This window comes from Nesoenas mayeri (assembly GCF_963082525.1).
Source record: "Nesoenas mayeri genome assembly, chromosome: 2".
Classification (NCBI taxonomy): Eukaryota; Metazoa; Chordata; class Aves; order Columbiformes; family Columbidae; genus Nesoenas; species Nesoenas mayeri.
In genome coordinates this window covers 155,686,496-155,704,059 of record NC_137543.1, presented here as the reverse complement: position 1 = coordinate 155,704,059, position 17,564 = coordinate 155,686,496, and the positions used below count along the sequence as shown (strand labels likewise).

The 17,564-nt window shown below is 42.0% G+C and overlaps 1 protein-coding gene across 1 annotated transcript in view; it reads left to right on the top strand.

Annotated features, from left to right (window-relative positions):
- Nucleotides 1–17,137, top strand: part of DPP6 (dipeptidyl peptidase like 6) — a gene marked incomplete at both ends in the record, with an annotated part of 413,796 nt that extends 396,659 nt beyond the window's left edge. Inside the window, 10 exons of the mRNA XM_080340056.1 lie at nt 1,278–1,325; nt 4,745–4,843; nt 7,155–7,224; nt 9,194–9,388; nt 10,665–10,719; nt 11,621–11,726; nt 12,574–12,632; nt 14,594–14,666; nt 14,766–14,839; nt 16,991–17,137. Of these exons, the coding sequence (XP_080196182.1) occupies nt 1,278–1,325; nt 4,745–4,843; nt 7,155–7,224; nt 9,194–9,388; nt 10,665–10,719; nt 11,621–11,726; nt 12,574–12,632; nt 14,594–14,666; nt 14,766–14,839; nt 16,991–17,137 (926 nt within the window). The remainder of the gene's footprint in view (nt 1–1,277; nt 1,326–4,744; nt 4,844–7,154; nt 7,225–9,193; nt 9,389–10,664; nt 10,720–11,620; nt 11,727–12,573; nt 12,633–14,593; nt 14,667–14,765; nt 14,840–16,990) is intronic.
- Between the last annotated feature and the right edge of the window lie 427 nt (nt 17,138–17,564).

Genomic DNA, 17,564 nt, shown 5'->3' with positions numbered 1-17,564 from the left:
ATTGGAACAGGCTGCCCAGGGAAGTGGTGGAGTCACCATCCCTGGAGGTGTTTAAAAGATGTGTAGATGAGGTTTTTAGGGACATGGTTTAGTGGTAGACTTGGTGTGGGAGCCATCTGGCTCTGCTGTTGATTCTGAGTCTACAGATGATCTTTCCTCAGCTGCTTGCACCTGCTGCTGCTGCATCATATTACATTATGGGGAAAGGGAAGGAAAGTAAGACAACAGCTATCTCCAAAGTTAAAAATTAATAATTTAATCACTGCTTCTTCCACCTTCCTGAGTCGTATTATCAAGCTCAATGGAAAATCTATGAACAGGTGTGGTAGTAACATACAAGTGGCTGGACTTGGTCACACTGAGGCTCATCTTGGCCCAGCATCCTGTCTCCAAGAGCAGTCAGCAAATGCTAATTGAAAAACAGAGAGAAAGAAGCTAACAACTACAAAATGAATCTCCTCTCATCTACCGTTCCATTTTTCTGTCAATCAGCCACTTGGTGACCTTCTGAACAAGAAGTTGAATCCAGACCACTGTGCTAAGGACAGTAGTGTCCTATAGCATCCTGTGCTGAAGATATAGCACTCTGAGGTAAAGACTATAACGTCCTAAAGACTATAGCATCCTATGGCAATGAATTCTGTGGTTCACTTGTGCATTGCATGGTAATAATAATGCTCTTTGTGTAATACTGACTCATTTCAGTACCCAAATACTGCATTTTAAGGCAGCATATGTGATCATTTTTAGTGTGAGAGCCAAACTGGTGTTTAATTCATTAAAAAACAGACAAACAAACAAACACACACACAAAACCACCAACAACAAAACAAAACAAAATAATAAACAAGAAAAAAACAACAAAACAAAACAAAACAAAAACCACAAAAACACAAAACATTTGCAAACCAGCAACAGTTATCCGTAGCAGAAACAATGTAAATGCTTTGTGCTGTGGTGTTTGAGTATCATTAGAATAATTTTAAAAGCAAGTGATTTAATTGTGTTTATGCTAATTATAATGTTTACAAATTAGGGAAAGATGCATTTAGTGGTCTGTTGGGAACGGGCTTTGAAACCTCGTATGTCTTTGAGTCTACATTACTGTCATTTATTCATAGGCTCTTTCTAATACCAAGGTGATTTGCTTTTTAGATTACTCTTGCATGGAAAGCGAGTCTCAGGAGTCTTCAGCTCTGTGGAATTCAAAACCAGGTTCACGTGCATCTGTGTGTGCTTCAACAGACATTTAACTGAGTTCTTTTCTTCTTTTCCAGGTCCCCGAGTCCCGATGGTGACTGTTCACAACACAACGGATGCACAGAGTAAGAATGGGCTTGAGCTTCTTGATTCTTCCTACAAAAGGGCTTGATTCTTCCTACAAAAGTAGGACTCCACCTAAATACAAGTCTTGTGCAAGTCAGAGGGACTTGCAGAGCTGTCGTGCTGCCATCGAAAAGCTTTCTGTATGGGGTACAAACACAATGGGTTTGGTCATAACATTTGTTATCAGCTTTCTCAAAAAAAAAAAAAATGCAAAGTCTGTATCTCCCTCTTTCTTTTTGTTAGTCTTCCACAAATTTTGTTTCTTTTCCCACTCAAAAAATAATAAATATTTAGCTTAATCTACAGTTTTAATAAAATCACTCTGATATGGATTACCAGGTTGAGAGAGAGAACACAGTGGAGTGAGCCCCGCAAGTTGTGCCTCTACCTGGTTTCCTGATCTGTTCATGGGGATTGTAGCACTTACTGTCTGGTAAAGCTTTTTCAGGATAATGGTTCATATCTACACCACTGTGAAGCTGGAATTATTGCAAATATAGGGTTTTTTCCCTCAAATTCTTTGGTACTGGCTGTAGCCATTACCAGGTGGATTAGGACTCCCTGTAGAGAGCTGAGGTTTCTGGGGTTCCTCTGTCACACCTGTAACAATACAAATCATCCAGAAAGATCATTTTTTTACCCCAAGTCAGCATGACAGGAAGCCTCTAATTTATCCTCCCATCCTTTTCAATTAGTTTGTTCCAATGAAAATTTTCCTTTGCAGAGAAAGAAATGCATGAAATTTAGCAACATCCTAGAACAAGTTGGGTTAAAGCAATTTGCTGCTGTGTGACTGTCCTGTAAAGGCAGCAAGAGAGATCTTTGCTGCCAAAGTAAAGCATCACAACATACCCTGGACCATGGTTTAGACCATCTGCCATCATCTTGCTTACAGGGTGACCATGACATAAATATTTAATTTCCTTGTGACTCAGTTTCCCCACTGGTCTATAATTTCTCCATAAAAGCGCCATGACAGAGCTGACTGATTTTGTCCTCCAGAGGAGGGCTCTCACTTTTTATTCATGTTCGTGTTCATGTTTGTGTTTACATTCATGTTCATGTTCATGTTCATGTTATTGCTGCTGGCAATAGTGGGTTAGAGGTATAAATGCACAAAGGTTGGCACTTGTAACTATTCTGATCTACAAAGATACAAAAATTGCTTTTTTTAAGTAATACTGAAAGAAAATTGCCAGTTCTTAGCTTTTCAGTCTTTCCGCATCGGTGACCACTCATATCTCAGTCATTGCACAAGGGTGTATCATCTCTTCTTCTTCCCAGCAGAGACTTGGGCTTGGCAGTGCCCTCATTGAGTGTAAGTCCAGAGCAGCCATGGTGATGCCCATAAGGCTCCTCAACACACAGGGGATGTTGCCACTGGGCCAGAACAGTCGGCTCTGAGTTGCAGCTCCAAAGTGGCCTTTTTTCCACCCCTTAAACATAATATTTTTATTTTACCATAGGCATGGAGATGGCTGACTGGCTATAACAGCTCTCATGAACTGTGTTACATCTCCTGTATAGTTTTATAAAATACTTTCAGGTGAATAAAATGAGAGATACTATAAAACAGAAACAGCAAAAGAAGGGCTTGAAAAAGTAACGTAAACCACATCGAGACTAGCTTTATTTTGACAGATAGAGATGTGTAGCATTTATTACATAGAGAACTTGATCTAGTCATGCACAGAACACATTCCCTACTGAAATTCATTATTTTCTGCAGATGATCAGCATTTCCCCTGGTTCCTTTTCCCCCCTCTGCCCCCTTTCTTTTGCTTTTGAATAAAGGGCAACTGACAGTTCTGTGTTACTGAATTTACTTATTTAATATGAGCCCATTCCTCTATAAAGGGAGTTTGCCTCTGTATTCTGCAATAATCTGATAATAGTGAGTTGCACTGAATATTATAGCGTGCTTACATTTAATTAAGCAATGACCATTTGTACTCCACAGACTCAAGCCCCCTGTGGTCCTAAAGCAGAAAAGAAAGTCCTTTAGGAGATATGCCAATCTTTTTTATTTCCTCCACAGTCTTCCTGGCTTTCTGTGAATGCAATTATATGAACAAATAAAACGGCTTGACTAAATTCCCCTACGTGGCAAGCCCCTTTCTGCTGATAAAGCTACTTGTGTGTGCCATAATTAAATGAGAATCTTAATATTTAACTAAACGTAATAGGCTGTTGCTTTGGCACTTTTGTGGGGGTTGTGGTTTCAATAGAGATGAGCCAGGCTTTTCAGAAGCAGGGTGAATAGTCATTGAATCAATACACTGTAGCTGAGAGATCTGTGAAATGTATTAAGTGGGAAGGGCATGGTTTTGTGCTGTGCCTGCCTATTCAGCAGAGATGGGCAACGACAGCATGATAATCAGGTACTGTATTATTTTAGGAGCTGGGGTCACACTTCTATTTATCAGTGTGTCTCTAAAGGGAAGTTACAGTCAATGAAACACATAATTTGAGGCGAAATCCTCAAATCCTCCTTGGGTTCACATGGCAGAGATGGTGCCCTGGATCCCCCTGGTCCAAACCCAGCTGGCTGCCACGGGGATGAGACAATGGGGTCCCCAGATCAGGATTCACTACCACCGCCATGGGATCCCCCCGGACCCTGAATCCTTTCCCCATGGGACTCAGGAGCCTCATCGTCACCAGGAGATACATCCCACCACCTAGGACATACAACCTGAAATGTCTCCTAAAGGTGGACCCTTTCCTTACCAGTTGGAAGGGACTTTCTCTTTCTGATGTTGGATGTAGCTGCTTTTTCTAGAAGAAACTCAGTGGTTAGAGCACATGGCCAGGATGTGGGGAATAAAGATTAATTCCTGGGAAGGAGGAAGGAATCCTCTATTTCAGTCCCAGAGACTCTTTGCATAATACACGTAAGCAAATTGAATGATCATCAAAAATCTCTGAAAGCCAAGACAGCTCCAAAACCAGATGTTGTAGGGCTGTATGATCTTTGTCCACTCTTTTCTACCCATGGCTTTCCTTCTTGTGGATTTTCTCTTGTGTAGCAGCACAACCTTGTCCCGAAGCTTTCCACAGTCTCCTCCTTTTCCCTGTTTATTATGTATAAATTTGACTCAGACTTGAGGACTTCTTAATTTGATATCTAGCTTTGCATGGCAAGTAGATGTCTGCCTGGGACCCTCTACATGGAAGTCACACTCCCATTTGCTGTAAATCAGCTGAATGTCACTGATTTCAGGAATATAGCTTTTTGCCAACACAGAACCTGGAAGGGGTTTCAAAGACTTAAGTGAACTAGATCTCTGTGAGGACTACAAGGAAATTCTTTCATAAGGAAACTTGTGTTACAAATATTCAGGTGACTATAAAATGTTGAAACACTTTTTCACAAACTATGCCAAACATTTTTCTGACCTTGTCCTTCATCTTTCAGAAATATTTGAGCTGGAAGTGAATGAAAATGTGCAGCTGGCTGTAAATGACAGGCAAATGCCTAAGGTAGAATACATGGAAATCAAGATAGACGATTACAGTAAGTAGCACCTTTCCTTTCTCTTATTTTTCTTTTTCTTTTTTGACTGCTATTGCTGTGAAATGATACAGTCATCTTGGTTAGACTGGCAGGAGGAAAAATTACTTTGACTTTCAATAAACTCACCCAGTTCGCATACACTCTCTTAGGATGTGCTAAATAAGGAGGTTATTACGGAGACAGGATTTGATGACAATGCAGCTGAAGAAAGGCAAAATGATAGAGGTGTGTGAGGGGTTTCCTTTTGAAATTTTATTTTTAGAGAAAAAGCCATTCTGAGTAATGACACGGTGTGGTGCCCCCATTCTTCAGGGCATTTGCCCCAGCAGAACCAGAGAATTATTTGAGATAGGTTTGAAGTGGGATACTGTCTGGTGCTTGCTGACTATAGCTGTGGCCGCCTTTCAGTGTACAATGCTGAACTGCAGTGAATGGAGATGACTCGCCAATGACTGTCCACCAGAGTCATTCAGGATTCTTTGAGAAAGCAATATCATTTAATAGGATTGGAAAAAAATGCTTTATGAGGAAAGCCAAAACAGTGAAGAAGGCAGAAACTCAGAGCAGTTTGTATCTGCAGGTGATGCATTATTTTTGTAATAATTCCCCGCATACCTATATGCCAGAGAGGACAGAGAGAAAAGCTTAATGGCAAACAGTTAAAGTGTAAGCATTTTCTGCCTGTCTCTATAGTTGCACCTGAAACAACCTAAAAAGCATCTCCTCTCGCCGTAAGCATGTATCTTACCTATATGTGGAAAATCCACATACCTGGAGTTGTTCAGTGGCTCCCAAAAATTCCAGTTTATGTGTATGATAGAAACTCTAAAAAAAAAGCCCAAATTCCCTGAGTTCAAAGTATGACCCATGCTATCTCCCGTGCCAAGTAGGATTGTACCTCTCAGATTGGATGCAGTGAAATAAAGCAGTGAGGTGTGATGGATGACAAGTTACTAATTTTGACCATTGCCAGGTGTTATAAAGTGTGAAGCAAAGTCTGAGGGACAGTTGCCATTTGAAAGCGATCATAATGGCCCTAACATGTTCTGCTTGCCACATGGGCATTAGGAACATAAACAAGTGCATGAGATAACAAGAACAGACATGACTTTCCAGGGCTTATGGGCAGGAAAAGATGGGGAAAGAGCCTGTCACAAAGATCATGCCTATCCCTACCGTGAGCCAATTCATAGTGGCACTGGCATCTTATTAGGAATAACTGAGCTTGATGCTAAATTTCTTAACTGCAGGTATCATTGAAATGTGATTCTAGTCATTTAATGTAAAATATATGTGTGTGTGTGTCTAACAAATACAAGCTGGCCGCAGATGTGTGGCTGTTCTTCTGCGCTCCCCCTGTATATTCACAGCTTTGGGCTTAACAGCCTGGGGAACACTGCACGTAGTGCTTAGTTATATTTAAAGTCAAGTGATGGCCTTTTTGGCTGTCTCTTGGCCATTGAGCCAATTTGCAGCTATTAGCATTCAGATGGAATAACTAATTAGGTGGAGTGTCAGACAATGATTGCAAAGCAAACCACTTAAACTGCGTGGTTAATCTGTGTATTAATCTACGGAAAATGCTACTAATACCGATTTGATTGCTGGGCCTTTGCTAATCTGGATTGTAGTTAACATTTTAAAAATAAATGTCATCTCATTAATGCAGAAAGCGTTTGTATGGCAGCAGTTTGGGCTGTCAATATGAAGCCATAGGAAGCATTAAATGAAGCTTTGGTGACCACGTCCCATACTTACATTGGTTCAGTACCAGTATAATGGTGTAGGCGTCAGCACATTTACCTCCTGTTCTATAGCAAAATTAAGCCCTCTAGAAGTTAGAATTAAAATAAGTGTTTCTTTATCTGTCCTCACACCATTATAGCAAAATAATCCTATTCTATCCCCCAGCCACCATACTTAATTGGGTTTTAAATTATCATTTTCATCACCAATTTTCCCCCTCCTCTGCTGCCCTGAAATATTGATTTCTGGCTGTGTCACTCTCCCAGCTGCCAAAAAGGAAAATTATAGCTATTGCCAGATGTTAATTGAATGCTGTAAAAGTGAAGCATGACTGAGCAGCTCACACTGTACTCCCGATTTACATTTCTTGTCACCTCAGCTATCATAATATGTGTCTTTTCTTTGACAACATCTGTGTTTCTAAGGTGGTATTTACCACTGCCTCTGATGAAATGCCATTTTGTTCCTGTTCACAAGTGGCCAAAGCACCAGAAACACCTATTAGAGTTATGTCAGCATTCCCACACTGAAAACATGTTGTTATTTGGGTTTTTTTTTTGCCTAGGATTGCCAATGCAGATCTTAAAGCCAGCAACCTTTTCGGACACCGCGCACTACCCCTTGCTTTTGATTGTGTAAGTTCTCGCTCGTCCTTTCTTCCTGTTCACCTTTTTAGGGTAGGATGGAAACCTTGGCCTGATCAAAACCTTTTCAGATACAGTTTTTACAATAAGTGCCAGACTGCTTTAACACCTTAATCTGGCACATTGGTCCCTAACCCCTGTCTCACCTCAAAGCTGGGAGAGGTTGGCTGTAGGTCCCTTTTTTCCCAAGTTTAAGTCAATGGTTTCAGCTCTCAGGAGAGTGCCCTAGTGAAATCCTGCAGAGTAAATTGTAATATTCTGTAAAATTGTTCCACGTGCCTTTGCAATTCAGTAATAAGGGGGGGAGAAACAGGAGTGGGAGGAATAAAAGATGGGTGTTGACTTTCTGTCCCAATGCCTGGAGCATTCACCGTGTGCTTAACGGCAGGTAGTATTAGAGTGGGATGCAGTCAACATTACAGCTTGAATTTTAGACACCCTCATGCAGCAATCCTTCCCATGTAAATGCCAGTGTCCTCTGAAGTTGCAGTAAGGCAAGAGCTAAAAACCTTTGAAGATCTCCACAACATTAGCGTTTATATTAGGTAGGTTCTTCCTGGCAGACATAGCAGATGGGTATTTCTTTGAGCAACATTTAGTAATAACAATACAGATTCCTGAGTTTTTTTCTGGCAATTTGGAAAGAAACTGGAGGAGGAAAGTCACTGACCTTGGAAGAACCCATTTGGCCCTGGCTGCATCCCACTGCATCACTTGCTGCTTGCCAGGGAACACCCCACAAGAGAGAAGCCTCATGCAGGAGTGACGAATGCCTGATGAATGGCTGAACACCATCCTGCACATTCCTCCATGAAGGACAAAAGCACTGCAGTAAGTGTGCCGTTACATCACAAAATTACTGCAGAGAAAATGTACTTCATTATACAAGTGCTTGAGGAAGATTGGTACTCATCAAGCTAACAGCACTTGATTAGGCTGCCTCTGAAGCTGGATGTGCCTGCATCTTGCTTGAATAAATGCAAATAACTGATGTCACATGCACATTAAGATCCTGCAGTGAGTTGCCTAATGTCTCCAAGAACCCCAAAAAGGACAAGAAACAGATGGAAGTCCCAGTGGCTCTACATTAATCCCCGTCTTAAAATATTACTTACAACCACCATCATCATCTCTTGACTGTTTCCAGCTGTCTGGCTGAAGTGGGTCAATATTTCTCAAGACAGTTGCCCTATGCAGGATTTGGCCCTAAGCAGAAGAGTGAAAAGGGAGTCTGCCCACCCCGTTCCCCTTACCTACCAATTTTGTGCCAGCCTGAACATTTTTAATCTGTTATATTTATCGCGTTGAAAGTGTCCTTTCCCTCTGTACTTATGTGAAGCAGTGGTGACAGAATTGATTGTCAGCTCCATCTACAGCTGCTTTTGAGAACCACGTGGGAGAGGGAAGGTCTGGGTTGGATGAATGGGGCAGTGAATGAAAGCTCAGTTCTTGCCAGTAGAGGTTGATAGATGTCGGCAAGTTTCATCCAACATATTTTGGCAGTGCCAGTGCACCCCAAAGCCAAGGTCCTCACGGAAACCCCTCCACCAGAAAAATACCATCTTTGGAGAATGTGGACAAAAGATATAGATTACAACAGGTGTAAAAAGGGAAGACTCAGCTGACCTCTATGTCACTGCCCTGGTTTATTCATGGGAGGAATCCTGCCCAGTTATTGCTGTGCTTGCTAGATTCATTCAAAGCTCAGCTTAGCACAGTGATAGTTGCTGCGCAAAGAGGAAGGCAGAAAGCAACCTGCAGCTTTTACCCCAGCCTCAAACCCCATCCCACACAACCAGCTTTCTGCACACCATTTTTGCAGAGACTGGTCTCCCCATCTTGAAATCTGCCCTGCTTTATGATGCATGCAAGAGCTGCCAGTCCCCATCTCCATGGCAAGACCCAGGGAGGGCTTTTGGCCCATGCTTGGTGCCATTGCCTTTGCTTGATTCTGTTTCAGAGATGGGACACCTGGTAACCAGATCGTAACAGAGAGATTTGAGGTGACGTGGGAAAGTGTCATGGTCAGTTCTCATAGCGCCATCGTGCTGAAGTTTGACGGTCGTGGGAGTGGCTTCCAAGGCACTAAGCTGTTGCATGAGGTTAAGAGGAGGCTGGGCCTTTTAGAAGAAAAGGATCAGTTGGAAGCTGTTCGGTGAGTCACACTGTTATTGAAGAAATTAATTCATTAATGATAATAAACCAAGACTGACATTAATCCTTGTTCCTTTAATGGTGGGTATGGTAGAGCAAGAAGATAGAAGGGAATCATAGGATCATAGAATGGTTTGAGTTGGAAGGGACCTTAAAGATCACCTAGTTTCAACACCTTAAAGATCACCTCATTCCAACCCCTTCTGACACCTTCCGCCAGACCACGTTGCCTTGAACATTTCCAGTGATTGGGCATCAACAGCTTCTCTGGGCAGCCTGTTCTAGTGCCTCAACCACCCTCATGGTGAAGAATTTCTTCCTTATATCTAATCTAAATCTACATTCTTCCAGTTTAAAGCCATTAACCCTTGTCCAATCACTAAATGCCCTTGTAAAAAGCCCCTCTCCAGCTTTCATGTAGGTCCTCTTTAGGTATTGGAAGGTTGCTATAAGGTGTCCCTTGAGCCTTCTCTTCTCCAGGCTGAACAGCCCCAACTCTCTCAGCCTGTCCTCACAGGAGAGGTGTTCCAACCCTCTGATCATCTTCGTGGCCTCCTTTGGACTCTCCAATAGGTCCATGTCCTTGTGTTGGAGGCCCCAGAGCTGGACACAGCACTCCAGGGGGGTTCTTATGAGAGCAGAGTAGAGGGGGAGAATGTAGTCCTGCCTCTGTAAGCAGGTGATGGCATGTAAGAGACAGCTCATGCCAGCTAGTGCAGGGGGAGAAAAACAAGCCTTAAACAGAGCTAGATTAGAGCACACTTATCTGTGTCACGTGTTCAAAACCTGTTTATTTTTAGCTCTGTACAGTCATACAGCTACAAACAAGTAAGCTTGAATATCAGCTCCTACTTATTTTTTTGCTAGACTGATATAATAGCTGAAAAAAAAAAATCCATCTTTAAACCCTTAAACTTTTAAAAAGAGAAAAAACAGTGCAAACCCCTAAATGTCAAGTCCTGTCATATTGTTAGATTTATTCTGCACATAATCACACTGAAAACACTATCAGAGTAGTGCAGTAGGATCAGCTTTATTATGACTTTCAGAAGTATTGCAGGTTATTTGCTGCTGTTACTTGATCAAATCCAACACAACAGTTTGCAAGATTAAATCGAACCGAGATTCATGTGAAAGCGGCATGTGGCAGAGTGAATTTAGGTTGTGTACACCATTTTTCTGCTGCCACCCCAAATTCAAGCTGACATCACATTATGTTTGCTATATCTAAGGGAAAAATATTTTTAACCCGTTGTTTCTTCTCTTTCATGTTCTAGGACGATGCTGAAGGAGCATTACATTGATAAACTGCGAGTTGGTGTGTTTGGGAAGGTAATGTTTTCCTGTTGTTCTTCTGTGCTGCTCTAGTTGGCTGATGCAGCTACGCAGCTGAGCTAAATCGTGATTTATCAAATATGTCAGGGATGTCTTTTTCATTATTATTTGTTTTTGAGATAGACTCCTCCTTTCTCAGATGTGTGAAGATGAAAGCTCTCATTTTATCAATGTATTTGTCATTTTTTTAATTAACTTCCAAGCACAGAAAGTGACTAGTTGTCAGAAAAATGCTGTCAGATAATTAATTATTTTTTCCCCTTGCAAATTTTCATTTCATTTTTGTCTCCTAAGGCCTATGGGAATGGGGGTAGATCTAAATCGTGTAGTACAAATGTACAACAACAATATTGATTTCTGAGGCTGATTCACACCACAGTGTGCGCCTGGCTGGGAAACTGCAATTGCCAAGTGCGCACGGTTTGAAATGAGAGTGGGACTAAGAGCAGAAATTGTTTTTTGTGGGAGACAGAAGCTTAAGGTGGGCAAAGAGAGCTGCACATACAGCAGCATCTCTGCAGGGAACTGTTAACAGGGTGATGGCAGACGCTGAAATTGTGATACTCGTTTTAAGTAATGAAAGACTGGGGTAATATTTAGGAGAGGTAACATATCTGATCAGACCCATAGCAATAACGTGGGATGAAAAGAGACAAGTTCTTGGGCCCACAACCCTCCTGCCTTCAGGGGAGCGCAACAAGAGTAGAGTTCATCTTCAGCTTCATCTGCTGAAGCCAGGGAGATGTCCTTTGTTTGATGTTTTTTTCAGGGCAAAGTGTTAAAAGCTCTGTAATGAACTAAAGTTTGCTGCAAGGTCTCAGCTGCCCTGTTTCTGTACCCAAAAGCAGCAGCATCTCACGACAGAACTGCTGACGTGCCTGCCTTGTTTGTGTTCCAGGACTACGGTGGTTACCTGAGCACTTACATGCTTCCAGCTGGCGAAGAGAACCAGGTGTTCGCCTGTGGAGCTGCTCTTTCCCCGCTGACAGACTTCAAACTATATGGTAAATCCTGTCCCAGAGCCCACAGACCCTCATGATCACCACAAATTATGTTTCTGCCCTAACATTTCCCAGTTATAGCTTTTTTCCCCAAGATCCTGCCTGTTTTCTATTGTGTGTCTTCTTAGGACCAGCCATAAACCCTTCAAGAGCAATTTTGCTGGCACCAATGGGACCAGCCATGGTAGTCAGAGTAATAAAGTAACTTTTATTACTTATTTCTTTTAAATAATGAAGACTTTGCTCTAAACCCCTCCAGCCTCTGGTACCACCTTGTACCACTGCCCAGAATTCTTCTTGCCTGAACTATCCATGGGTGGGAGCTGTGGTCCAGCCTGCCCACCTCATCCTCTCTCCAATGACAATACTCCACTGCACATTGTGGTCCTTTCAGGGACACCAGTTATCTTTGCACTTGATGCCAGTGGAAATCAAAGGACTGCCACAGAAGACAGTGATGTTAAGCCAACCTTAAGGTCCCGTGCAGTTATCCGTGAGACCAACGGGAGCTTGCAGTAGACTCTTGATGGTGATGGCTCCATGTGAAAGGAGAAAAGGACACAAGAAGATAGTGCTCTTCTCCTCTCATATCTTGGCTGTATTCTGGAAAAAGGAAAAAAAAAAAGCTCTTCTGTGACTTATTTAGAAACCATAAATATGTGGTGATAATGAAAGACTGTAGTATCATATGTATTCTTAGTCCATTTTCAAAAAAATTTATAAATATGCCCTGTATAAGTAAGGCAAGGTTAGAAAGGATCTTTTTTTAGTATTTGTAATATTTGACTCAGAAGCACCAGTGTATTCACTTATGACTGGAACTGATGTTTTCTTTTTGTTTCTTTTCAAGCTTCAGCCTTTTCTGAAAGATACTTGGGCTTGCATGGGATTGACAACAAAGCGTATGAGGTAACTGCATGGACACTGCATTTCCCTGATAAAATGTGAACAGGGGTTTTAACTCTTCCTCAACGTGTTGTCTTTTAGGGGGTGAAAAGAGATACGCAACATGGTTTCACTAGTAAAACTCTGTATATTTAAAAGGCAGGAAGGTGTCCTTCAACCTGCTTGCTGCTTTTGTTGTCTTAACAAACTCAAACATGAAAAGGAAGCCTACAGAGAGTGGAAACAAGAACAAGTAGCCTGGGAGGAATACAGAGAAGTTGTCCAAGCAGCCAGGGATCAGGTTAGGAAAGCTAAAGCCCTGATATAGTTAAATCTGGCCAGGGACATCAAGAGCAATAGGAAAAGCTTCTATATGTACATTGGTGATAAAAGGAAGACTATGGAAAATGTGAGCCCTCTTCAGAAGGAGACCTGGTTACCTGGGATATGGAGAAGGCTGAGGTATTCAGTGAATTTTTTCCTCAGTCTTCATGGGCAAGTGCTCTAGCCACACCACTCAAGTTGCAGAAGGCAAATACAGAGACTGGAACAATGAAGAACCACCCACTGCAGGAGATCAGGTTTGAGACCATCTAAGGAACCTGAAGGAGCACAAGTCCATTGGGACCTGATGAGATGCCTCTATTGATCCTGAAAGAACTTGTGGATGAAGTTGCTAAGCCGCTATCCCTCGTACTTGAGAAGTCATGGCAGTCTGGTGAAGTTCCCACTGATTGGAAAAAGGGAGACACAACCCCATTTTTAAAAAAGGAAAAAAGGAAAACCCACAATGGGTCATCTGAGGATTAGAGAACTCATTAATTAGGTCCAACAATAGAGGGAAGATCAGAGACACCCTTCCAAAATTTGCAAACACTATCTGAGTCCATACAGAGTGTAAAGCTGCAAGAACGTCAGAACAAGCTTGCATCCACCAAAATTCCCCAAAACTTGCTTTTAATGCTAAAGAAATAGGCAGGCTCACTTCTAATGTTCAGGGTTGATTTATCTTTTAAATGAGGAGAGATACATGTAATCTGTAATATAAAATGACAGTGACTCTATCTTAGTAATACATGCCAACATTTTTAGCCAGCTAATTCGACCTCTGTAGCCAGACATGGAAGGTCTTGTTGCTGTTGGAGACGTACTTGTCTATCTTTTGTGGAAACCACATAGTATAGTGGGAAGATGAAAACAGGTGTAAGATAGGACTGATAAAAGGGTGTCTTAACTGAAAAATACATTAAGTCACGTAAGTGAATAAGAGCCAGGACACATGCATTTAAACAGTGAAGGAAACATGAATTTAAGACAGGTATTCCTCCTTGCCCCCCTACAGAGCAGTAACATCTGTATTTTGAGATGTACATTCCTTTTGCCACTCTGAGAATTTTTGGAGTCTCTTGGAGTTTTTTTGAGATTTGTATTCTTCTGAACAAGGCAACAGAAAGTGGAGAAGTCCTTCATTTCTCTTACCCAGTCACTCAGATTTGTATTTCCCCCTGTGCACTTGGGGGCAAAGGCATTCTCAGCAGTGGACACTTGAATTTAGCATCAGATCCTCCCCTGAGCTGTCAAAGCTCACTGAGGTTGGCTTTCAAACCATACCAAAGTCACTTCACCTCTCTGAAGTGTTCTTAGGCATAGCACCTGGGAACACTTTTCATCAGTGTTTTGTATTCACTGGAAATTCATTTTGGCATTCTCCACGTGTTCTGCAGCTCAGGCTTTCAGTGAAGGTTATCAGCACAGACGAGAGTCTCTGGCCTCTTCCTGTTGCTGATACTGAGCCTAAAAGGACAGGGACAGCTCTGTTTTAACCTCCAGACTGATTCAAGTAGCCAAAAGAATATGCTGTGCTGGTGTCTGCTTGTTATCCATGTGATGAAGTATCAAATGGAATTAAGTGCTTCTATTTTTTCCATATAAATTGCTCATTTCTAGCAAGACTTTTAATCTTATTGCAACCTTTACCTTCACAGATCACCAAATTAGCACATAGAGTCTCATTACTGAAGGAACAGACATTTTTGATCATTCATGCTACTGCTGATGGTAAGTTAGCCCATCATTTGAGCTCATTATATATTTGGGATGGCTTTGATTTTTCTTAATTACATTTGCCCCTTTAATGATTGTAATCTGTTTTTACAGAAAAAATCCATTTTCAGCATACTGCAGACCTTATCACACATCTAATTAGGGAAAAGGCTAATTACAGCTTGCAGGTACAGTATATGTTTCATTTTTTTCATATTTAAACAGTTATTTCCCAGTTTGAACTCAAACTGCTGTTATGAAGCAAGCTTTGAAAAGCCACTTGCAAACTCAGCTTAGCAGTAGAAATAGCACCACCGTATAATGTGTGCCTATGTTGTACTCCCATGCTTATTTGATACCATTATTTTGGTTTGTACAGTTGTAGAACAATTATTAAATTACAGTAAATTAGGTTTTGAGAGATGTATCTCTAAGAAATTGATACCTGTTGACTTTCTGTGAGAACAACAGGCCAAATTCAGGATGAATTACAGAGAAACAGGGATCTAAATTAAATCAACCAGAAAAGCTGAGTGAAATGTCACTTATATCTGGCATCCCACTGCAAAAGACATGCTCTGGTCTAGAAAGCCCCTCTTTCCACTGAATTACATCTCTGATTTGCTGAATGCCCCATGTCCAAGCCATTCAGTCTTCCAAAACGAACCCATCCACCAACCATGGTGATGGTCCCTACCCTCTGCTACATGACAAGGCACAACCAGGAGAGTGCAACTAGTCCAGGCTCAAACCATGCCAAGGATCATGCTACAGCTCACAGTACAGACAGTTGCATTGCAGTGCCCAAGCCCTACTAACACTTGATTTACTGAATACCAGCTCCCTCTGGCTGCATTTGTGTGGAACTTCATGTGATGGCTACACTCACTCCATCATGCTCTGAAGGCAGATAGAATGGAGCAAAGACACCAGAGACAAGCAATAAGCCCAATATGGGCACTGCTGCACATTTTCCAGTGCAAAAACATTGGTACTTTGGAGCTTGAAGGCACTGATGGGCTTGATGCTTCTCAAAGATTAGTTGAGGACTGAGTGGAGGTCTGAGGGATCTACATCTTGGATCAAGGTACTCAGAGCAGCCGTAAGACACTTCAGTCCTGCCTGCAAGGATGCAGCCCTTCAATATCCCAGCCTATGATCCTCCCCATTATGATCCTCTTCCATTCCTTCAACATGTGCAAAGATTACCTGTTTCATTAAAATGGAAAGTTGTGTTCAAACTATTTCATTTCTAGCTTCCCATGTTTTACTATTTATTTTTTCAGCAAGAATTATTTCAATTTTTTTACTTAATAGCATTTTTTTTCTTTAAATCCCTCATTTCAGTTAGTAAAACCTAATGCCATTTCTCTAAACAGACTTGCACTGGGATTTTTTCAGTTTTCACAAGAGCAAGCACTGCTTTTTCTAAGTGTGGTCTGGTTCTTCTTAGACCAAACTTGTTCTGAATTGAACTAAATTTTAAACCTTTCCCTTAAAAAGTTCCTTTTGAAGGAAGATGCAAGTCTGTGCTCAGAGCACTGTGGTGCCTGAATTACCCTGGACCGCATGTGCATCCATGGGAAGATGTTCAGTCCCAAGGAGAAGCAGTGGATTTGCAGGCCAGCTCACGTTGCAGATATGGATGGTCAGTCACAGAATCACAGAATCACAGAATGTCAGGGATTGGAAGGGACCTCGAAAGATCATCCAGTCCAATCCCCCTGCCAGAGCAGGAACACCCAGATGAGGTTACAAGGGAAGGTGTCCAGGCGGGTTTTGAATGTCTCCAGAGAAGGAGGCTACACAACCTCCCAGGGCAGCCTGTTCCAGGCTCTGTCACCCTCACCATGAACAAGTTTCTTCTGAAATTTAAATGGAACCTCCTGTGTTTCAGTTTATACCCATTGCCCCTTATCATTAGTTGTCACCGAGAAGAGCCTGGGTCCATCCTCCTGACACTCCTCCTTTCCATATTTATAAACATTAATGAGATCACCCCTCAGTCTCCTCTTCTCAGGAGCCCCAGCTCCCTCAGCCTTTCCTCACACAGGAGATGCTCCACTCCCTTCAGCATCTTTGTTGCCCTGCGCTGGACTCTCTCCAGCAGTTCCCTGTCCTGTGGAACTGAGGGGCCTAGAACTGGACACAATATTCCAGGTGTGGTCTCACCAGGGCAGAGTAGAGGGGCAGGAGAACCTCTCTGACCTACTAACCACCCCCCTTCTAATCCACCCCAGATACCATTGGCCTTCCTGGCCACAAGGGCCCAGTGCTGGCTCATGGTCATCCTAGACTTTAAGCTCCTACTGCTACAATATTTCGCTGTTTCTTTGCAGATTTACCCTGATGAAAGCCATTACTTCAGCAATGCAGCATTGGAGCAGCATTTGTACAACTCCATTGTCAACTTCTTTGTGGCGTGTTTCCAAGTTCAGGACAAACTCCCGATTGTCCCACTGAAAGAGGAGGAGGACGACGATTAACCCTACTTGTCCGTGCTAAGCACAAGGCAGATCTCTCTAACAATATGCAACTGGATCATTTTCCTGAAGAAAGAGATGTTACATTGTTAGCATGTATTTAAAGAAAACTGAAAGCAGCTCATCTGCTTTACTTGACAGCAACTCCTTCCTAAATGGAAGAACATTAAGCATGGGGAACTCAGCAGAAACTGCTGTCCGAAATTAATCCGTCACAACCAACATCTTATTTTTCTTTCTTCTTCTTTCTTTTTCTTTCTTTTTTTTCCCCTTTTTGTTTTTGTTTTTGTTTGTTTGTTTGTTTGCCACAAAGTGACTTCTAGCTTGAAAGTGGCAAGACCCTGGACTTGAAGGGACACCCCAAGAAACCACTTTGAGGACTGGAAGATTTAATGTCTCTGCATTCAAGCAATCAAACAGTAGCAATGAA